Source organism: Atractosteus spatula, chromosome 7, assembly GCF_055471065.1.
Source record: "Atractosteus spatula isolate fAtrSpa1 chromosome 7, fAtrSpa1.hap1, whole genome shotgun sequence".
Classification (NCBI taxonomy): domain Eukaryota; kingdom Metazoa; phylum Chordata; class Actinopteri; order Semionotiformes; family Lepisosteidae; genus Atractosteus; species Atractosteus spatula.
In genome coordinates this window covers 43,353,152-43,375,527 of record NC_142712.1, presented here as the reverse complement: position 1 = coordinate 43,375,527, position 22,376 = coordinate 43,353,152, and the positions used below count along the sequence as shown (strand labels likewise).

The following is a 22,376-nucleotide window of genomic DNA, read 5'->3' as shown; positions in this document are numbered from 1 at the left end:
GATCATGGCGACACTCGAAGCACACAAAATAAAATTGAAGATAACTTTTAAAAACGTCTTTATAGGAAGTCTTGAAAATGATCATTTAATTTCACGGTAAGAATAATATGAATATAAATTAGTTGTACTAATTTGTTATTGTCAACCTCTGATCGTGGCGTCACTTCCTCTTCCTGATATCAGGAAGCTCTTGTCTGAAGTAACGTGAAGTTAGAGGAGTCTTGTTCTATCAGAGGCGAACATGGGCGTAACGTGGTAAGATTAGTTATTTGAATCTTTTATTGCAGCAGAAACGTCATTTCATTGACAATGGCGATCTGGAGCGTATTGTTTTACACGGCTGGACATGGTGTTGGAGCAATGCGAGTTGCATACTTACGTGTACAACAACATAGTCACAGCTGGGTTCCTCAGGTCCAGAGCCCTACCACAAATATTAAATAATACGATAACAGAAGTTTTTTAACTGATTAACCCTGACCCTGGTAGGGCTGCGCCGACAGCAACAGCTGTGAGTTTGCGGACTTGTAGAAGCCATTTGAAACTAAATGGTCTGCAGTTCGAAAGGAGGCAGCGTGCTTTGTTTACGTGCAGGGACAGGGTGTGCTATATTAGCGGAGTCTCTGGTCCGGCGGTATATCGTTACAATTACAGTATGATCATGCTGCAGGAGGAGAAAGGTGGTTTGGAGGAAGGAGCTGTTTTGAATTATGTAACTGCAGCCTGGCTAGTGCAGGTTATTCCAGAACCGATTGCATTTTCCAATTTAGTAGTATGTTTTAAAAAGCTTTATGCACAGTTGTGTCACAAGATGACACTTTTGAACCAACTCTTAAAATAACACAATAGTTTTGCTCGGTTCCTAGCACAATTTATTTAAAACTTTTATGCATTTAAAAAAATATAATTTAAACGGTCTAATTGATATATGATGCTTTGCTTTTTTGTTTTTAAACTATCTGCTTTATAAGAGCTCAACTCCAGTCTTGACTTGACACAGTCCAACAGTATGTTAAAAACACCAGTTAAACTCATAATTTGTTCAGTTAGGAAGGTGATTAGTTGAAATTAGTGTGTGTGTGTGTGTGGCGTTAGCAGTAACCCTGTGCTCTGGCAGTGTGTGTGTGGAGCGTTAGTGGTAACCCTGTGCTCTGGCAGTGTGTGTGTGTGTGTGTGTGTGTGTGTGTGTGTGTGTGTGTGAGTGTTAGCAGTAACCCTGTGCTCTGGCAGTGTGTGTGTGTGTGGAGTGTTAGCAGTAACCCTGTGCTCTGGCAGTGTGTGCCAGGTGCCAGTGGTGGAGGGGAAGAGTGTCCAGCAGACAGTGGAGATGCTGCACAGGAAGCTGGAGCAGCTGGGAGCAGTGAAACAGGGCAGTTTCTGCGTGGACTGTGAGACCTACCATGCGGGGGCCAGTGCCATGGGCACTACAGGTGAGAGCGCTGAGCGAGGGAGCCTGGTTACTCTGGATAAAGAGAGAGGTAGATTGTGGTGGAGAGAGCTGCCCAACACAAAATAGCACTGAGAGCTGGAGACAGAGGGTATTAAGAAAGCCAATTAAGGAAAGGGGGAAAGATGCAGATAGATAATACCCCTGGTGCACAGAGGCTTGATGCAGAAGTAAAATGTTTGTGTTAGAGACGCAGGCTGAGATGGTACAAATGTGAGCGCCCTGCAGGCCTGTGCATTCTCCCTCTCTCCCCCCAGGGCAGCCCCCCAAGTTCCTGTACGTAATGCACAACTCGGAGATGCCTTTGAGCTGCTTCGCTCTCTTCGAGGGCGGGCCCTGCCTGGTGGCCGACCCCAACTTCGACGTGCTGATGATCAAGCTGAAGGGCCACTTCCAGAACGCCAAGGGTAACAAGGTGGAGAGCCGTGGCACGCGCTTCCAGTACTGCGACTTCCTGGTCAAGGTTGGCACTATCACCATGGGCTCCAGCGCCAGAGGCATCTCTGTGGAGGTGAGGAGCAGGAAAGCACCCAGTGGGAGAAGTGGACGTAGGAAAGGGGCAGGAGTGAGGAGGTGGAGGGCTGCTAACATTGCGTGTACCCGTGTGTGCAGGTGGAGTACTGCCCATGTGGGGTGCCCAACGACTGCTGGAATCTGATGAAGGAGTTCATGCAGGGATTCCTGGGACCCCACACCCCCGAACTGCCCACGGTCTTCACTGCCAAACCTGACGGCATCTACAGCCCCTCCGACTGCTCGGACACCATGGCGCAGTACCTGGAGCTCTTCGGCAAGGTGCGCAAGCAGCAGGTGGCGACCGGGAGCAGCATGCGCTGAGAGGAGGCCCCCGAGTTCCAGAACAGGTTCCCACCCCTGCGCAAGCCTGAGCCAGCTGTGCTTGTGTGTGCGCGGGTCCGAGTGGGACACTGGACTTCCTGAGCGAGAGGCACAGCAGCCTGCTGGAAAGCTCCTGGCGCCCGGAGAAACATTCCTCCTGTTCCAGCTCATAGCAAGGGAATCGTCCCAGTGTGCTGTTTGTCCATGACAAATACTGAAGGTTAAAGGTGTTTGTGCGCTCTGCTAGAACTTGTTCCAGGGGGCCGCAAGAACTTTTCAAGTGTTTCCTTTGCAAGGAAAATGATTCTTATAATGTGATCCTCCTTCTTCAAGTTAAGTAAAAACTTGGTCAGTTTTCAGGTTTCAGGTGTTTTGGTTCCCAGTACTTCTGCACTAATACTAATGTGACAGCAGTGCTAACCACCCTGTATGTTGGGCTGGGTCTGGTCAGTTCTGGGGTGGGAGGCAGTGGCCCTGAGGAGGCCAGAATTTCCAAACCTGTGCCTCTGTATGGTAACAAGGTAACAAGGGACGCTGTGCTATAGGAGGTGACTTCCTTTGAATCAGACATTAAAACATTGAAGTCCTGTCTACTTGGTCATTAGAAGACCCCAGGGCACTGTTTCCAAAAGGACGGCTGCTAACCCTGCTGTCATAACTATAATCCACTATGAATATGTACAGTCTGGCTTCCATAACATTTTCTGTAATCCTACTGGTGAAGCAAATTCTTCTCAGTAATTCACCCTATCTGCTGCGTGTCACTCGGGTGACTGATGCCACACTTCTGCAGTGGATAAACTGCGTCCCCTCCTCCAGATACAGCTGTAGGGAGCGCAACGTGCTAAACAAAAATGAGTAAAGACGAGGTACGTCACAACTGTAAGGACCCCCTCTGTTTCTTCACTACTCATGCGAGTTCTGCTGTGTTTGAACAGAAGCAGCCAGGTCTGTGGGAGAGGTGCTCAGGGTATAAACGGTGCTTCCTTCTGTGAAACTGGGAGTGGGGGGTGTTTGAGAATGGAGACCAGGCCAGCTTTCATGGGCGCAGGAGTCATGCGGATACCTCCTGCTTCTTGTGATCCACATGGTGTCTGCTGCATAAGTAAAGCTTTGCTCCCGAGGAAGCCGTTTTCCACTCGACATCACCTACAGGACTTTGAACTCTGCAGTTATCGCCAAAGCGCGACTCCTGGAGAGTCTGAGCGAGAAGCAGTGCTGCAGGGAGAAATGAAAATGTCGCTGTGCACGGCAGGGCAGGGCAGCAGCTCGCAGTTACAGGCGGCGAGGCGATTTGTGTGCTGTTTTCGTGCACTGGCTAGGCTCTGATCCGGACGTACCGCAGTCTGGGAATTAGCCTCCTTACAGGTTTTGTGGAGTGAATCCGTGTTAGTCTCCTAAAGGAGTTCTGCAGGATTCTAGGGAAAACACTTTCCCAAGGATGAGCTGAAGCTGAAGCACGTTGTTCTGCTTCCGTGTTCCCCAGCGTGGCGCCGTGGGGACTGTGGAGGTGACGATGTGGGAAAAATTCCCCGGAGGGTTTTTTGCTTCCGAGCAAAATTTGCCTGTTGCTTAACTGCATCTGTTCCTACCCTTTGAAGGTGCCGGTCTGTCAACGGAATGCATGTCTGAAGAAAGAATGTATGGGTTTTGTTCCTTACTTCGACCTAGTAAAACACGCCGGCTTTTTAGGTGGGTGTTTATTTTGAAATTGAAAAAATGCGGTCGTTTTACAACAGAGTAGAAAAGTAGTTATTTTTTTAATATAAGGTCCGCTGAAACAGGTGAAGCTGACGTGACAAATTGGAAAGTTTTAATATCATCATTCCTTATCATGGCGCAACGTCATGACTGAAATATATAAAAATGTATCGTAGGATATCTAAAATACAAATAGGATATTTAGAGTGTGCCCTAAACGATTTCTATTTGTATTTTTAAATGAAAACGAAATCCTTTAGGACACCCCTAAAAATGCAGCAGGTACTTCAGTTTCGATCGACCGCTCAGTGTAACGACGCGCAGCCGGGTGTGAACTGTCGAAAGAAATGCCCATCGGGCCAGACTGTACCCGGCTCCGGCCCCTAGCAATGAGCCGCAACTTGTTGAAATGCGAGACATAGTGACGCCAAAAAGTGCTTTTTCTTCCCTTCAGTATAATCGCCGTTAGAATAATGTCGTAAAATATAGCTAAATTAAGGTTGCGTCTTTGAAAAGCGGAAACCAGCAATTTTGGCCACTTCTATTATGCCCAAGCAATGGTATTTTAATTTACATATATTTTAATTCGGTCCTAATATTTTATTAACGTCTTCGGCACTGGCTTTATTTTCTCACCCGGGCCTTGGGGATTGTAGCAAGATGAGCATCAAAACAAGTCTCTAAGGAATGATAATAATAATAAAAAACGAAACGTTTATGCCTTTATAAATTCTCTTTGTCTGTGCGTGAATACCTTACTTACTACCCTTTCCGTCCAACCGAACTTACTGGGGAGAGCTGCGCAAGGTGCGTACGTCTCGATATAAACCCACTAGCGCTAGTAAAGAAGTCAGCGCATTGCGTAAGTGTTTGGGAATATAAATTCCCGTAGAGAAGCCGAGGATTCCCAGCCGCATGCTTACGTATTCGTCGTAACTTCCTTCCTTCTTACGGAAGAAATCGAGTAGTCTCACGTAGGGCCATCTGTGAATCGGCTTTTTAAGGGCTTTCCGGTTGATGGATGTCCCAGCCGCCAATGGAGAACCGAGCCTGCCAGTCGATGGATCCACTTCTGTCCAATCAGCGCGCCAGAGGGGGGCGGGACTCTTCCTGTTCGGTTGTCTCGCGGTCGGTGACAGCTCGCGCGTGCAGATGATGGCGGTAAATAAAAGCTCCACACAGACATATACAAAAAAAACAAGGATTTCTTAAAAAAGAAACGTATCTCTTTAAAAGGAACACTGCAACAACGGTTTACAGCGGAAAACCTAATCCTAACCACATTCATTTCCAGTACGACTTTTACAGCCTCTTAAAGTTTGAGGCGATTTAAAAAATCTTTTTTTCTTGTTTTGGGAGGCTGGGGTTTTTAATTTGGGGGAGACCGACCTCCTGTTGTTTTTGGGTCGTGTGCTTGTAGTTTTTTTCCCTTTCCTTCTTGCTGGAAGCGCATTTGCCTTTGGCGATCTGCAGTGCCCCGGCGCCCCGTGTCCCTCGCGCTGCCGGGCGAAGTTGTCTCGCAGGAGCCGGGGAGTCCGGGTCTCGCGACTCGCGTCTCGGGTCTGCGGTCTTTGTTCTGGGTAAGTGAGCCGAGCTCGTGACGGGGACGAACACGCGAGCCGGAGCGGGCAGCGGAGCTCTCGTGCCCCGAGTTTCCCCTAGACGTGTTCGCCGGAATTGTTTACACGGACAAAAAAAAAAGCGGAGACAAATGGCAAAAACTGAGGTGAAAGCTGGGAAAGAGAAGCGCGTTTCCCATACAGAGAAAGTTTATTGTCGTGCGCGGAGCCTGGGCTGCAGTGAGCCGGAGAAACTTTAGTTTCCCACAGCGGAACTTGGCGAGCAGCTGGCCGAGTCCCTGCCGTTGTTTGTAAACGTGTCCTGGCGGTCGGGACAGCCGTACGGAAGTGGGTCTCGGGATGGGCACGCAGTTGTGTGCTGGTTGTGGGCAAAGTGGCGATGCCGCTGGGCCCGAGAGCTCGCTAACTGTGGCATTTTGTCGCTGAACCCTTGCTTTGTCTCGGTGGCTGTCAGCAGAGCCCGGGCGAACTGGAAATCAGGAGGCAAGGCTGGGGGTCGCCTGTGCTCGGTGCCCTCTCTTCATCCATGTTTAAACAGAAGCGTGCTTCATATACTTTTGATATATGGACGGCTGGTGCGTTTTCGTGATTCGGGGCAGTGGACATTGCTGACTCGCCACGTGGATTACTGTGACATGTTTTATCGTCTCTTACAGACCTCCCCAGTCTACAGTCGAGGTGTCTCTGCGGGTTTGTCTTCCTGCTTCGCGCAGGACCGGGCTGTGTGGGTCCGTGGCCGTGGCCAGCCTGGTCAGCCCGAACAGCCCCTTTCTGCTGCCGGCTGCCTGTTGCTGGGTGTGTGGGTGACCCCTGTCTCTGGGGTTCAGGACCTCTGCCCACGGAGGGGCCCTCTGCTCTTTGTGTGGAGGGATTAGACAGAGCAGAGAGCGCTCGTTCACTCCGCTTTCTGTAGAGTGATTAAAGGGTCCTGTCCTCTCTGAAGACAGGAGAGTTTAGTCCGTCAGAAAGACTTGTTTTTAGAAGTATCTTTTAAACGAATGAGTGGAATACCTTTCATTATTAAAAATGAATATACCCTTATATTGAAAAAGAAATCTTACTGCAGATCTCTGCTGAATAAGGTGCCTTTGCTGCTGGCTGGCTCTATAGGGACTCCCAGTGCGCAGCAGTATAGTCCGTGTTGGGTCTTGCATGCACCTGCTTCCAGGTGCTTGATATGTCAGACCTGTTCACACATTTTAGAATATTTTCCCAAACATGTGTTCAGCTAAAACACGCATCAGTGTTTTCTTGTTGACAGCTGGACGAGGATCAGGCTGCTCCAGTGGCGCCTGTCCTGTCTTTCCCCACAGCTGGACGAGGATCAGGCTGCTCCAGTGGCGCCTGTCCTGTCTTTCCCCACAGCTGGACGAGGATCAGGCTGCTCCAGTGGCGCCTGTCCTGTCTTTCCCCACAGCTGGACGAGGATCAGGCTGTACTCCAGGGCCGCCTGTCCTGTCTTTCCCAACAGCTGGACGAGGATCAGGCTGCTCCAGGGCCGCCTGTCCTGTCTTTCCCAACAGCTGGACGAGGATCAGGCTGTACTCCAGGGCCGCCTGTCCTGTCTTTCCCAACAGCTGGATGAGGATCAGGCTGCTCCAGTGGCGCCTGTCCTGTGTTCCCCAACAGCTGGACGAGGATCAGGCTGCTCCAGTGGCGCCTGTCCTGTCTTTCCCCACAGCTGGACGAGGATCAGGCTGCTCCAGTGGCGCCTGTCCTGTCTTTCCCCACAGCTGGACGAGGATCAGGCTGCTCCAGTGGCGCCTGTCCTGTCTTTCCCCACAGCTGGACGAGGATCAGGCTGCTCCAGTGGCGCCTGTCCTGTCTTTCCCCACAGCTGGACGAGGATCAGGCTGCTCCAGTGGCGCCTGTCCTGTCTTTCCCCACAGCTGGACGAGGATCAGGCTGCTCCAGTGGCGCCTGTCCTGTCTTTCCCCACAGCTGGACGAGGATCAGGCTGCTCCAGTGGCGCCTGTCCTGTCTTTCCCCACAGCTGGACGAGGATCAGGCTGCTCCAGTGGCGCCTGTCCTGTCTTTCCCAACAGCTGGACGAGGATCAGGCTGCTCCAGTGGCGCCTGTCCTGTCTTTCCCAGCAGCTGGACGAGGATCAGGCTGCTCCAGTGGCGCCTGTCCTGTCTTTCCCCACAGCTGGACGAGGATCAGGCTGTACTCCAGGGCCGCCTGTCCTGTCTTTCTGAGCTACAGGGAGGAGCTGGAATTGGGCAGGACAGGTGGAGGGGGCGCTCAGTCCCAAAGCTGCAGCTTAGTGTAGGGGCTCCCTGGCCATACCCCTGCATGGGTCAGGCTCTGGCCAGCCCTGGGTGCGAGGCGCTGTCAGCGTGGCGGTCAGCAGGGGGGAGAGCTGGGACAGTCCAGGACTGGAGGAGGCAGGTTGCTAATGTGGTTTAATGTGATGCATTTACCTGTCTGCTGACTGGGGTGGCTGTGAATTTGTGTTTCCATAAGCCCGTGTGGTCACAGAGGTCTATCCTGTCTTCCAGTCAGCACCAGTGAGGTCTGACTGGATCTGGGACAGAACCATGTCCCAGAAAAAGTCTACAAAGTCCTTGCCTGCTAGAGTTAGAGAAGAAATTCTCGAGAGTTCCTCAGATTTTGAATATGGGTTCCTGTACTGTGGCATGGATCTGCACTATCCCGCGAAAACCCTTGCCTGGTCTGACTGTAATCCATTTTCTCTTCACTCGTCTCCTTAAGCCGATAAGCAGACTAAGTATGGTAGACGCAGATTCTTCATCTTACCGAAGGATCTGTTCTTTTCTTGTGTGGAGTTTATTAGCTGTGCGCTCTCGTTCCTCCATGAGGGAGCTGAGTCTTCGACTGTGATCCCCAGAGTAAGTGGCTGGGGACCACGTTCCTCTCAAAAACAGCCTCTCTGAAGGGCTTGGTGCTAATTGGTGCTACGCCCCTGACAAACTGTGATGTGACCTTTACTTGGCAAGTCCATGAGAATATCTGTGAAATAATTTATATTTTTGTTAATGGAAGCTGGAGATTTGCTTGAGAAACCAGCACTGACACGAGATCTGTCTTCATTTCTGTGAAGAGGAGTGAAGTGTGATTTTTCTTGCTGGCGCTATGCAATCTCTGCATCCGAAGTTTCTTCTCATCAGGGCATGAAATCATTTTTCAGGATGCGCGAGCAGAATACTCTTTGGAAGCTAGAAGTCCAGATTTCTTGCTTCTGTCTCTTGCCAGCAGAGTTGGCAGCTCAAATTTTCCAGTGTGTGCTCTGTTCAGCCTGCACAGCTGTAGACCTGTACACCTGGTTTCTAGTGTTTAGCCTGGTCTGTTCCTCCTTGTTGCAGTGTTGCCCAGGCTGTGAACCTTCAGATAAAATGCACATGTTGGTGTGCGTGTGTGTGCATCCTCTGACACATGTGCTGTAACTTTAAAACACCTACTGTCTGTCTGACCTGAGTCAGAATCATGGAATTCAGCATATTGGTGGTCTTGAAGCTACAAGTGCCCAGAACACAGCCTCATCCCACAACATTCCTTTCATTTTTCCAGAGATAATATTTCAGGCATTTTTCTTTACTGTTTTCTGAGCTTGTGCAAAGGTTCAGGCACGTGGCAATGAAAATCAAAGCGTTTTCCTCCTTCCTGGGTTTGTATGGTACAGCCGGTCTTTTCAGAGAGTTTTTTGCTGAGCCGTACAGGGAGTGGAGTCTGATGGTGTCGCTCTGGAGTGAAATTATCCAGCTTGAACCTGCTGGGACTACCGGTGTGTGGGTGTTTCCCGGCATCCTAGACCTGTGACGGAGAAAGGCTTGAGGTGCAGGGTGTCAGTGGGAGTGTCAGTAGAGCACAGACAGTCTCCATGCTTGTGTGACAGGAATTGTCTTTTGGACCAGACCTGGGCTAGTTTTTTTGCTGAGCGGTCTGTGCCCGCCAGGTGTGGGGGATACCCAGAGCTGACCGAGTTTCCTCTGTTCAGAAAGATAATATTACTTAAGCAAAGCCAGCCAGAAATAAAATGGTTCTCATGTCAGTACCTACAACCTACATTCTTGATCCTAAACTGTAGCTTACAGGGGTGTGCAGTACATTATGACAGAACCCAGCCTACTCTGGAAAGAAAGTAGGGGACCTTTCGTGTTCCGAGAGCGGAGCAGCCTGTCCAACCTTGCCAGTGGCACAGAGACATGAGGGATCATTCACAAAGCAGCAGGAAGACCAGACAGCTACTCTGCCATGTAGGTGAAATGAACTCTTACCTGTAGCCCTGCCTGCTCTCTTGTGTAATAGAGCACCGTGAGTGTGGACACCAGTGGGAGCAGGTACCAGCCCTGCTTGTGTAATACAGCACTGTGACTGTGGACAACAGTGGGCGCAGGAGTCCTGCCTGTGTAATACAACACTGTGACTGTACACAGCTCAGCTCAGCTACAGGCCACAGGCCACAGAGAGTGTGTATGTTGTCCACATTGTAGTTAGTAATCCTGAAATGTTACTCCCAGGGGCAAACAAATTAGTTATTTTCAGGGTGGGATTGACCATACTTCAGCACTGGAAGGTTTGTGTTCTTAGCTTTAAGAAAAGACTGCTCAGCTGTTTGACAACACAGATGAAGTGGGGTTGGATGCCTTTTTTAAATTTCAGTCTCCTTAATTAAACTGTGTTATTTGTGCACTGATCCAGTCCCCCCTCCCTCAGCCGCGAGTGAGCGCTGTGTCCAGTCCCCCCTCCCTCAGCCGCGAGTGAGCGCTGTGTCCAGTCCCCCCTCCCTCAGCTGCGAGTGAGCGCTGTGTCCAGTCCCCCCTCCCCCAGCTGTGAGTTCATCTGAGAAGTAAGAAGACTTTCTCCATTTACTCCGGCAGTGCTGAATGGAGGTGCCGTGAAATGAACAGCAGAGCCTGCTGGGCTGATTCTTATCTCTCTGCAAGGAAGTCTTCATTTTTACGACGTACTGTACATGACCAAGCAGAGGCAGGGCAGCGCAGCCCCTTGTACCCAGGCCGCACAGGGAGTGGAGTCAGATAGTGTCACTCTGGTGCGAAATTATCCAGCTTGAACCTGCTAGGACTACTGGTGTGTGGTTGTTTCCCGGCATCCTGGACCTGTGGCGGTGAAGGGCTCGAGGTGCAGGGTGTCAGTGGGACAGATGTAGACAGTCTCCATGTTTGTGTGACAGGAATTTCCTTTTGGACCAGACCTGGGCTAGAACCCTCCTTCTGTCAGGCAGAGTGCTCCCTTCTCTGCTTTTTAACACCAGTGTTCAGTTCTCAACCGGGGGCTCAGAGCAGCGAGGAGATCGGCGGCTCATTGCCTTGATGTGGTGTCTGTAATATTGCAGGTGTTTCAAGCGCACTTGTGCAGTTCCTGAGTCTGTAGCGGAAGAAATTATCTTTAGCTCCATTTGTCTAATTCTTGTTTATTTGTACTATAGTTGAGGGCCACCACAAAGCGACTTTGTTGAAACAAAAGCATATAAGCGTGAACAGGAGGGCGTTCAGGGAGTATTTTAATTCCAGGGAAGTGCAGAGCAATTTTTACAGTCTGAGCAGATCACAACACAGGCTTTCTCCTTAAGTTCCATTACATCCATTACAGTAAAATTTTATTTCAAATCATCTCACTCGTGATCCCATGAACAACAGGCTCTGCTTCCATGCCCCTCCTTGCTGCTCCTGCTTGTCCCAGGGTTTTCACCGACAGTGATCAATACCCTCCTGTGCTCAAGCAGCAGTGAGACGCGCCGAGAATTCCCAACATATCCCGTGCTCTCCTCTTCCCTGCAGCTCCTGGCTGTACTGCACAGATTGAATCTCCTCGGAGATCAGAACCCGTCCAGGTGAGGAGCAGGACAGCCCAGCCCCTCCCAGCGCGAGCAGGCAGGCAGTCTGACCTGCACAGCCAGGCTGCGATTTGTTCCAGCTTGAATTTGCAAGCCAAACTAAGTAGCGTGTAAAAAAAAAAAAGCATTACCTCATAGAGTCTCGTTCCATGTTAGGAGGGAGCAGTGTGACATCTGTAGGGTCTGTTAGGTGTCGGGTGGGAGCAGTGTGTTGTCTGTTAGGTGTCGGGTGGGAGCAGTGTGTTGTCTGTTAGGTGTCAGGAGGGAGCAGTGTGTTGTCTGTTAGGTGTCAGGAGGGAGCAGTGTGTGGTCTGTAGGGTCTGTTAGGTGTCAGGAGGGAGCAGTGTGTGGTCTGTAGGGTCTGTTAGGTGTCAGGAGGGAGCAGTGTGTTGTCTGTAGGGTCTGTTCGGTGTCGGGAGGGAGCAGTATGGCGTCTGTAGGGTCTGTTCGGTGTCGGGAGGGAGCAATATGGCGTCTGTAGGGTCTGTTCGGTGTCGGGAAGGAGCAGTATGACATCTGTAGGGTCTGTTAGGTGTCGGGTGGGAGCAGTGTGTGGTCTGTAGGGTCTGTTAGGTGGGTGGGAGCAGTGTGTGGTCTGTAGGGTCTGTTAGGTGTCAGGAGGGAGCAGTGTGTTGTCTGTTAGGTGTCAGGAGGGAGCAGTGTGTGGTCTGTAGGGTCTGTTAGGTGGGTGGGAGCAGTGTGTGGTCTGTAGGGTCTGTTCGGTGTCAGGAGGGAGCAGTGTGTGGTCTGTAGGGTCTGTTAGGTGTCAGGAGGGAGCAGTGTGTGGTCTGTAGGGTCTGTTAGGTGTCAGGAGGGAGCAGTGTGTGGTCTGTAGGGTCTGTTAGGTGTCAGGAGGGAGCAGTATGACATCTGTAGGGTCTGTTAGGTGTCGGGTGGGAGCAGTGTGTTGTCTGTTAGGTGTCAGGAGGGAGCAGTGTGTTGTCTGTTAGGTGTCAGGAGGGAGCAGTGTGTGGTCTGTAGGGTCTGTTCGGTGTCGGGAGGGAGCAGTGTGTTGTCTGTTAGGTGTCGGGTGGGAGCAGTGTGTTGTCTGTTAGGTGTCAGGAGGGAGCAGTGTGTGGTCTGTAGGGTCTGTTAGGTGTCGGGTGGGAGCAGTGTGTTGTCTGTTCGGTGTCGGGTGGGAGCAGTGTGTTGTCTGTAGGGTCTGTTAAGTGTCAGGAGGGAGCAGTGTGTTGTCTGTTAGGTGTCGGGAGGGAGCAGTGTGTTGTCTGTTAGGTGTCGGGAGGGAGCAGTGTGTGGTCTGTAGGGTCTGTTAGGTGTCGGGAGGGAGCAGTGTGTTGTCTGTTAGGTGGGTGGGAGCAGTGTGTGGTCTGTAGGGTCTGTTAGGTGTCGGGAGGGAGCAGTGTGTTGTCTGTTAGGTGTCGGGAGGGAGCAGTGTGTTGTCTGTAGGGTCTGTTAGGTGTCGGGAGGGAGCAGTGTGTTGTCTGTTAGGTGTCAGGAAGGAGCAGTGTGTTGTCTGTTAGGTGTCGGGTGGGAGCAGTGTGTTGTCTGTTAGGTGTCGGGTGGGAGCAGTGTGTTGTCTGTTAGGTGTCGGGTGGGAGCAGTGTGTTGTCTGTTAGGTGTCAGGAGGGAGCAGTGTGTTGTCTGTTAGGTGTCGGGTGGGAGCAGTGTGTTGTCTGTTAGGTGTCGGGTGGGAGCAGTGTGTTGTCTGTTCGGTGTCGGGAGGGAGCAGTGTGTTGTCTGTAGGGTCTGTTCGGTGTCGGGAGGGAGCAGTGTGTTGTCTGTAGGGTCTGTTCGGTGTCGGGAGGGAGCAGTGTGTTGTCTGTAGGGTCTGTTAGGTCTCGGGAGGGAGCAGTGTGTTGTCTGTAGGGTCTGTTAGGTGTCGGGTGGGAGCAGTGTGTTGTCTGTTCGGTGTCGGGTGGGAGCAGTGTGTTGTCTGTTAGGTGTCGGGTGGGAGCAGTGTGTTGTCTGTTCGGTGTCGGGAGGGAGCAGTGTGTGGTCTGTAGGGTCTGTTAGGTCTCGGGAGGGAGCAGTGTGTTGTCTGTAGGGTCTGTTCGGTGTCGGGAGGGAGCAGTGTGTTGTCTGTAGGGTCTGTTCGGTGACAGTCTGGTATGATCTGTATTTGCTGATGGAGGGGCATCTGAAATCAAGAAATTGCTGGGCAGCATTTTATTAATTCAAGTGCTGGTAATACCAACAGAAATAACCAAATGTATAATAACAATAAAAGTACAGTTTTCTTAGTCAAGTTGGAAATGCAGAATTTTAAGTAAACAGTAACTATAGTGAACTTTATTATTATTGTATTGCTTGATGTATTTTCTTGTTCTATTCTGTGAAAAGTCGGATTTGATAATTTCCAGATTCTTACTGTGCCATAATTAGGTCCTTTTCCCTATTTCATGTGTTTTTCCTTGAATGGTTTATTTTGTTAAAAACCCATCATTTTAAATTGGTGTTTTTCTGATTTTTTGAGCCCGAGCATTAAGAGCTCAAATGAAGAGCCCGGTTATGGCTGGAATATGGGATCCCAAATGCTAATGAGGCCTTGTAATTAACTTGCTTTTATGCAAATGGCCTGTCACAGTGTTCCCATGGAGCCAGCTAGTCTTTGATCTGAGCTCTCCCCAATGGCTGCCGGGGAGCCGGCAGCTGTGGGCAGGTTAGCGAAGGGTGAGAATAGAGAAGCTCTCCACAGCCCGAGAGGAGAGGGGGGTGGCGCGGCTGATCTTTCCAGCCCTCTGATTGGTTCCCTTGTTCCCTCAGTGTTGCTGCTCTGCTGAATGGCCAGAAATCAGGGAGGAGCTAAATTCAAATCTGCTTAGCAACAGGAAGCCTGAGAGTGCACCTCGTTCAGCATGGGAAAGAACTTTCTGGCAGAAGGAGAATTCCACTCAGAGGTGTTCTGTCTGGACTCTCCAGGTTTCTCTCCCCGTGTCAGAGGCTGGGGCTGAGGTCATGGTCCTTCCTGAGCACACTCCCAAGCACGTGCGCACACTGATGCGCGCGCAGTAGGACAGCAGGGCTGGGCCGTCGTGGCTTCATATCACAAGTGCGAATAGTTTTCAAACCCATCTTACAAAACAAAACACAAACTGTATATATATATATCATAACATGGAAAGAATAGATTTTCCTCAACATGAAGAATCAGTAGAGCCTGAAAGAGATCCTCTTTCTCACTACACGGGCAAGACACTTGTGAAGGAGTCGCTGAGGGGAAATAGTGCTGAAGATGTGAGGGAGAATGCCTGCTCCCTGAAGACAGGAACACTACGGATTGGTTTTAATTTTAAGTAAGATGTGTGAAGAACTGGGTTATTTCATCTTATTGCTTCACTCTGGACACTGTTCCTCGGCAGTTCATCCAGGTTTTTAAATCCGTCCAAACTTTGTTATAGTTATGGTTTTTCCATCCAGCTTCGTGGCTGTTTCTTCCCGCTTGCACACTCAGGACATGGTGGAAGGCGGGAGGCTGGGTGCCTTGGTGTATCGGGAATGTATGACAGCAGAGCTACTTGTAAACCTGTTTGATGGGGAATACCATCAGCACTTACTCTTACTAACCCGGCTGTCTTTACAAACTAAACTGAGGGCACCCCGTTTACATCATTGGTGTGCTGCTGTCACATTAGTCAAGAAGCTCGTTCTGCCCTTTCTGGACTTCAGGGTGTGAGGTGTGGCCGAGCCTGTGTTCCCGACCCTGGGACTGTAAACCTGCTTTACCCCCAGGCCTCAGAGGCTACTGACCACTGTGGAGGAAATATGAGCAGTCAACATCTGTGCAGGCATACTGGAGCACATGCTGTCACCATCATGCACGAGTGGCTCTGGGGTTGATCTCTCAGAACGCTGTGGTCTGTCCCCCTCGCTCTCTGCACCGCCGTGTTCCCTGGCTGAACATGGTTCATCTCGGCGTTCCCCTGTGGGAATATGGAGAGCTGCTCTGGGCTCCACTCTGCGGTGTCTGCAGGTCGGCTGTGAGGTCGTGCTGCAGCCCTGGAGGACATGGCAGCTAAGCCTGAGCATGGCAGCAGGATCCTTTATTTGCCTCTGTGCCTTTCACACTAGCGTGCTGCAGTGCACCTGATCGAATAGACAGCAGTTAATGCAGCAACAGGTGACCACTGAGCATGGAGGAGAGGAACCCCCCCCCCCAGTCACAGGCTAGGAGTCCATTCATTAGGACAGATCAAGTGCAGTGTCTGCATCGGCCAGGGCTGGTCTCCTGCCCTCCTGGGTCTGTCGCCAGGGTGATTTAGTGGAGCTAGCCAAGGTTTCCTAGGCCTGGCGTTGCAGGCCATCGGGGTGGGCGTGTTTGACGTTGGACCCAGCGGATCACGGCACAAGATGTTCATGCCAGCAAGGAAAGGAGTGGTTAGGGCTCATACCTGAGTTTTTTTTTATAGTGCTTGGTGGACCTTTAAACTTCACTTGCAAGTCCTGGTCCTTATTTCTCACGAGACTCCTGTTTGCCTGTGTTTCAGAGCGGTTTTCCTGCATGATGAGGAGGGCGCCAGGCCTGCCAGCCAGCGCGTCCTGAAGCTGCAGAGAGGGTGCGATGTTGACGGGGCAGCCCCCGGTGTCTCAGCGTACCGGGTCCCTGTCCCAGTAAGTGCTGCGTCGCAGCCTCTTTGTCCTCTGCGTAAAAGCAATTGCACAAGTACAGCTCGGAGGAAGTTTTTTTTTCCCTCAGTCTTCCCAGCTCTCAGCCCGCTTGAGCTCAGTGTCTCTGCCCTGCCTGTGTCCAGCTGGCAGCTCGAAGTGACGGTGCTGTCCCGCTCTCCTCCCCCCTGCAGCATGAGCCTGTGCGCCACGGGCGGGCGGCAGCGTTGACTGAGCCATGGACCGGTGCAAGCACGTGGGCCGCCTGCGCCTGTCCCAGGACCACTCCATCCTGAACCCCCAGAAGTGGCGCTGTGTGGCCTGCCGGACCACGGAGTCGGTGTGGGCCTGCCTGAAGTGCTCGCATGTGGCCTGCGGGCGCTACATGGACGAGCACGCGCTGCAGCACTTCCGGGAGTCGCGCCACCCGCTGGCCATGGAGGTGCGCGAGCTGGACGTCTTCTGCTACGTCTGCGACGACTACGTGCTGAACGACAACGCCGAGGGCGACCTGAAGCTCCTGCGGGGGGCGCTGTCCACGGTGCGCGACTCCTCGTGCCCCGGCCGGCGCAGCCTGCGCTCCCTGGCCGCGGGGGACAGCCCCTCCTGCGAGCCCGCCAGCCCGCGGCCCAGCATGCAGGCGGCGCTGTGGCACCGGCGGCAGGCCCTGCTGCGGCGGGCCCTGCGGGCCTGGTTCCGCAGGAGCTCGCGCGGGCGGCAGCGGCAGGAGGAGCAGCGGCGGCAGGAGGAGCTGGAGCGCCGCAGGGAGGAGCTGCGCCGGCGGCGCCGCGAGGTGAAGCGCCGCCTGCTGGAGGAGCTTGCCAGCTCCCCGCCCAGGAAGAGCGCCCGGCTGCTCACGCAGGCGCCCCGGGACCCCGTCCTCATCCCCCGCAAGTTCAGGGACCCCCCGGAGCGCATGCCCCCGCAGGCGCCCCCCGCCTTGCTGGGGCTGCCCCGCAAGTCCGTGAGGAGTGGGAACGCCGCCCGGCTGCGGAAGTACTACTCCTACACCACGTCCCGGCGGAAAGTGGCTCCGGGCGTGACGGGGCTGCGCAATCTGGGCAACACCTGCTACATGAACTCCATCCTGCAGGTGCTCAGCCACCTGCAGAAGTTCCGCGAGTGCTTCCTCACCCTGGACCTGTGCGAGACCGAGGAGCTCCTGGCCAAGACCAACAGGCCCCGGGGCGGGGCGGGGCTTTCGGGCAAGGTGGTCAACGGCACGGCCCACTCCGGCACCGTCTCCGGGCGGAACGACAAGCCCGCCGCCGGGGCCCTGTCGGCCACTGGCAAGCAGGGCCCCCTGCCCAGCCTGAACGCGGCCGAGCTGGTGCAGCCCAAGGAGCCGCGGTCCTCCTCCCGCCAGCAGATGTCGCTGTGTCACGAGCTGCACACGCTGTTCCGGGTGATGTGGTCGGGCCGCTGGGCGCTGGTCTCCCCCTTCGCCATGCTGCACTCCGTCTGGAACCTGATCCCGGCGTTCCGGGGCTACGACCAGCAGGACGCCCAGGAGTTCCTCTGCGAGCTGCTGGACAAGGTGCAGCAGGAGCTGGAGTCCGAGGGCACCAAGCGCAAGATTGTCATCCCCATCTCCCAGAGGAAGCTCACCAAGCAGGTCCTCAAGGTTGTCAACACCATCTTCCATGGACAGCTGCTCAGTCAGGTGGGGCTTCGGGCTGCGTCTGTGATGGCATCAGGTTAAGTGGAAGAATCCAAACCTCGATTGAGGGAGGTTAGCACAGTGTTTTATTTCTTCCCCTGTTCCTTTAGTTTCACTTTCAGGTGAAGTGAAGTCCTGAAGGCATAAGCAGGTGTGAGGAATTGCCATACGCAGATTCTTTCATTAGTTCCCACTGATTAGTGAGTGATCAGTGCACAAGAACTGTAGTTGTTATTACAAGAAGTGTTGTTAGAAAACCACATAGTAAAGCACTGCGTTCTGCAGCTGTAAGTGTTTCTGGCATTTTGGCATGTGAGTATCGCATATCGTAACTGCATGCAGAGCCTTGAGAGCAATTAAAGGGCCAGTTAAGCAGAGTTAAGGATGTTTTCCGAGAAACGTTTCCCTGAAAGACATGGTTAGAAGCTCAAATTAGATAAAGCGGAGAACAGTAAGATGCTGTATGTCTCCTGGAGTTTCTGGAGGAATGCAATCTTTTGTGTGATACCTTGTAATTTGCTTAGTCAGAGATAGTGGGGAAGATCTGACTCTGCTGACTGAGCTGAAGGAGCACACGCACAAAACCACTGTGCAACAGCGCTGCGGGCTGTGTCCCTGCAAACAGATGGCACCGTTGTTCCCTTCACACGAACAGTTGTAAATTTAGAAGGGTGTTTTTTTAAAAACCTAACTCAATAAAAGGTGAACCCATGAATTTTGCGCCAGACAAGAAGTGATGTCTGCAGTGTTGCCTGAAGCAGCTGCAGCTACTTGGAATCTGTTTCTGTTCTTCTGATAAACTATAAACTGCGTCTGTACACAGCTACATACCCAAATGACCGATGATGTAACACTCCCCAGAAAAGCACACAAGCACAGCTGTAGTCTGCACTACAAGGTTGAACTATGTAGACAGTATAAGAATAATAGTAACACTGTTTTAAGGTCTCAGTTATCTCTCAGGTAAAAGGGAAGTATGATTTAGTCAGGGTTTTGTGATCGTGTGACATCTGCGATGAACTAGAGCTGTTTAACTGGGAGGACCGGCACCACCGTGGCTGCTGGCGTCTGTTGCAGATCCAGAACTGGACTTCCCCTTCCTCCCCCTCTCCAGCAGCAGAGCTGGACTCATCCTTGCTCTGCTTCTCTGTGCTGCAGGTCACCTGCCTGACCTGCAACTACAAGTCGAACACGGTGGAGCCCTTCTGGGACCTGTCCCTAGAGTTCCCGGAGCGCTACCACTGTGTGGAGAAGGGTGCTGGCACACTGGCCTACCACAGCGACTGCACGCTCACCGAGATGCTGGCCAAATTCACCGAGACGGAGGCTCTGGAGGGGAGGATCTACGCCTGCGATCAGTGCAACAGTCAGTACTATAGATTCCAGGGCGCCGGCCGCTCGCCGGCCGGGACCGTACGGACCGGGGAGCCGGCCGCTCGCCGGCCGGGACCGTACGGACCGGGGCGCCGGCCGCTCGCCGTTCGGGACCGTACGGACCGGGGCGCCGGCCGCTCGCTGTCCTTATGTATTTCCTTATGAGCCTTTAGTAGACTTTTGCTTTGCATGTTTTCCGCGTTTCCAGAGATAACGCTTCTGACTGGCTGCTTCCTCTCACTGTGATTCAGGTAAGAGGCGGAAATCCTCCCCAAAGCCCTTGGTTCTCACGGAAGCATGTAAACAGTTACTGATCTACAGGCTACCTCAGGTCCTGCGGCTTCACCTCAAACGGTTCAGGTGAGTCTATATGGTGCGGGAAGGGCAAGGTTTGTGGGTGTCATTCCGTCTCTGAGGGGCACCCAGCCACTGTTGGTCACAGGTGTGCAACATACATGATGTCACCCTCCATACTACAGGTGGTCTGGTCGCAATCACAGAGAGAAGATTGGGGTGCATGTGACCTTCGACCAGGTTTTGAACATGGAGCCTTACTGCTGCAAGGACTCCCTCTCCTCTCTGCACAGGGAGAGCTTCACCTATGACCTGTCTGCTGTTGTCATGCACCACGGCAAGGGGTTCGGCTCAGGACACTACACTGCTTACTGCTACAACACGGAGGGGGGTGAGTGTGAGAGGGAGGGGAACGAGACACTGCATACTGAACTGCATACTGGGGGGAAGGAGAGGGCAGACACTGAGTCATGAGAGCAAGAGAGACTGCCCCGCCACACGGCACACACCCCACACCATCCTCAGCGACATGACGGGGGTAGAAAGGCCAGTGAGTTCTGAAATCATGGCAGGATACAACTTAATTGGTCTTGTGCTAGCTGGTTTATATTGTTGTTTATATTATTGTTGAAAATGCCCTGAATTTGAACATAATTACCATCTTTTGACTTGCAAGGTTTCTGGGTTCACTGCAATGACTCCAAGATGAACGTCTGCAGCGTGGAGGAGGTGTGCAACACTCAGGCCTACATCCTGTTCTACACTCAGCGATCCGCAGAGGCCAGCATGGCCTGACCCTCTCACCCGCGTCTGTCCTGCCCCACCTCGCTCTGGACTGACTCGCTGTGGGGCCCTCCTGCTACAGCATCACCCCTGGGGCGGAGAGCAGCACGCCAGACTCCGTCAGCGAGCGGATTGCTCCAGCACCGGCACCTGCGCTGTCATCTCGCCAACTGGGGGCGCTCTGGGGGGGTCAGCTAGAATTAGAGACATGGGAAGGTGGGGATTGATGGGAAAGCGTGTCTCCGCGAGGAGTGATGGGAAGGTGCGAGTGTCTCCGCTGGGAGTGATGGGAAGGCGTGGGTGTCTCCGAGAGGAGTGATGGGAAGCATGAGTGTCTCCGGGGGGCGAGTGTCTCCGCGGTGAATGATGGGAAGGCATGAGTGTCTCCAGGGGGCGAGTGTCTCCGCTGGGAGTGATGGGAAGGCGTGGGTGTCTCCGCTGGGAGTGATGGGAAGGCGTGAGTGTCTCCAGGGGGCGAGTGTCTCCGTGGGGAGTGATGGGAAGGCGTGAGTGTCTCCGGGGGGCGAGTGTCTCCGCGGTGAATGATGGGAAGGCGTGAGTGTCTCCAGGGGGCGAGTGTCTCCGCTGGGAGTGATGGGAAGGCGTGGGTGTCTCCGAGAGGAGTGATGGGAAGGCGTGAGTGTCTCCGAGAGGAGTGATGGGAAGGCGTGAGTGTCTCCAGGGGGCGAGTGTCTCCGTGGGGAGTGATGGGAAGGCGTGAATGTCTCCGTGGGGAGTGATGGGAAGGTGTGAGTGTCTCCGGAGGGCGAGTGTCTCCGCGGGGAGTGATGGGAAGACGTGACTGTCTCTGGAGGGCGTGACTGTCTCCAGGGTGCATGATTGGATGTATGACTGTTGCTGCTGGCCTCGGCCAAGGGGAGACAGAGGCTTGAGGCTTGAACGGTTAGGAGCCGACAAGTTGTGAGGCGCTGAGGAGACTGCTCCTGGAGCTGAAGACTGATGAGATGAAGAGTGCAGAGAAAAGACTGGGAAATGGGTGGCTCTGGGGGTTAGGAAGACTGATAGGTGATGAGGAGAGTTCTTCCTCATGGGTTTGAGATTAAAGCAGCTGGGAGGAGGTCTGTGTTTGTCTTTTATTTTGGCAGGAATAGTTTTTCCAACAGTCTCCAGATGTGAGTGGGGGAGAAGAGTGACCATGCAGCCTAGTGACGCACTGTGACAGAAAAACGAGATTCAGGAATTGTGCAAATTTTTATTGCAATGTTTTCTACATTACTGTGTTCTTCTCTGGGTGTGTGCTTGACAAAGAGGTGATTTATCTCATCTCTCCTTTATCTCTCGATGGGAATGTTAAAACGCAGAACCTCAATCTTCACATGCTTTTACTCCAAATCTGAGTAAACAAAAGTCTGATCGCTGTGGCTGACAGAACAGTAGACGTTCGTTTACACACCTCCGCTCTGGCTGGCTCACAGTTTAAAGAGTTTAGTCGCTGGCATTTTTTCCCAGCAACCTCTCTAACCCAAGCAGCAAATTCTCCTTGATACATTTTCTGACGGCTGTACATCTGTACCCGTTTACCTGCTGTTAGCTCTGCTGGCTCTCAGGATACCAGTTCTAAGTGCAGTGCAGTCTCAGTTTGTTTTCTTACAGGACTGTGTACTTGTATAGTTTGCCGAGTCGGAGCTTCAGGCTGTTCATTGGAAAGTGTGACATTCCCTCTGCTGCTCTCTCACACAGTCCTGCCATTTTCAGGATGACAAATCGCAAGTTTTTTCTCTTGTCAGCTTGCCCTAGCCACCACTGACTCTTTAGACTGTTTCTCTGTTTCTGGGGCAGTGGGGCTTAATGAGATGGGTTTTTTTAAATAGTCTTGACATGCAGAGCTCCAGGGATAACTGCTGCATCATGTCAGTGTTGAGTGGGCATCCTGCCCTTAGTGTTCAGGGTGGTGCACCATGTCAGTGTTGAGTGGGCATCCTGCCCCTAGTGTTCAGGGTGGTGCATCCCATCATAGTTGATTGGGCATCCTGCCATTAGTGTTCCAGATAGTGAATTCGGTCAGTGCTGAGTGGGAATCCAGCCCCTAGTGTTTCGGTTTGTGGTTGACACTGGGCCCATCTTAACTTGCCATTCTGTCGTCTGTTGTGGCCACCATCAGCATCCAGCGCAGCAGAGCTCCACTCTGGGCAAAGTGCAGCTGACAAACTTCTGCTGTGCTACACTGCTCAAGTACCAGCAGCTCTGCCTCTCAGGAGCACCAACCAGTGTTTCCCCTCGTATCTGCAGCCATTACAGACCACAGGGCTGTGCCTGCTGCACCGTGCCTTGTGGAAGAGGCACAGATAACATTTTCC

General features: G+C 52.6%; 2 protein-coding genes across 3 annotated transcripts; both read left to right on the top strand.

Annotated features, from left to right (window-relative positions):
- The first annotated feature begins 5 nt into the window (after window positions 1-5).
- On the top strand, window positions 6-2,639 carry med20 (mediator complex subunit 20). Of its 2 annotated transcripts, none has more exons than XM_088920712.1 (4): window positions 6-96; window positions 1,276-1,430; window positions 1,705-1,958; window positions 2,060-2,639. In XM_088920712.1, the coding sequence occupies exons 2-4, from the start codon at window positions 1,328-1,330 to the stop codon at window positions 2,282-2,284; spliced, it is 582 nt and encodes a 193-aa protein (XP_088776838.1). In that variant the 5' UTR covers window positions 6-96; window positions 1,276-1,327; the 3' UTR covers window positions 2,285-2,639. The 2 variants fall into 2 exon arrangements, with proteins under 2 accessions (XP_088776838.1, XP_088776837.1); XM_088920711.1 differs by lacking the exon at window positions 6-96 and adding an exon at window positions 176-255.
- Window positions 2,640-4,989: 2,350 nt separating this feature from the next.
- usp49 (ubiquitin specific peptidase 49) lies at window positions 4,990-21,136 on the top strand. The gene is made up of 7 exons (XM_088920709.1): window positions 4,990-5,565; window positions 15,830-15,953; window positions 16,142-17,610; window positions 18,766-18,973; window positions 19,233-19,341; window positions 19,461-19,666; window positions 19,952-21,136. The coding sequence occupies exons 3-7, from the start codon at window positions 16,186-16,188 to the stop codon at window positions 20,068-20,070; spliced, it is 2,067 nt and encodes a 688-aa protein (XP_088776835.1). The 5' UTR covers window positions 4,990-5,565; window positions 15,830-15,953; window positions 16,142-16,185; the 3' UTR covers window positions 20,071-21,136.
- Window positions 21,137-22,376: the final 1,240 nt, after the last annotated feature.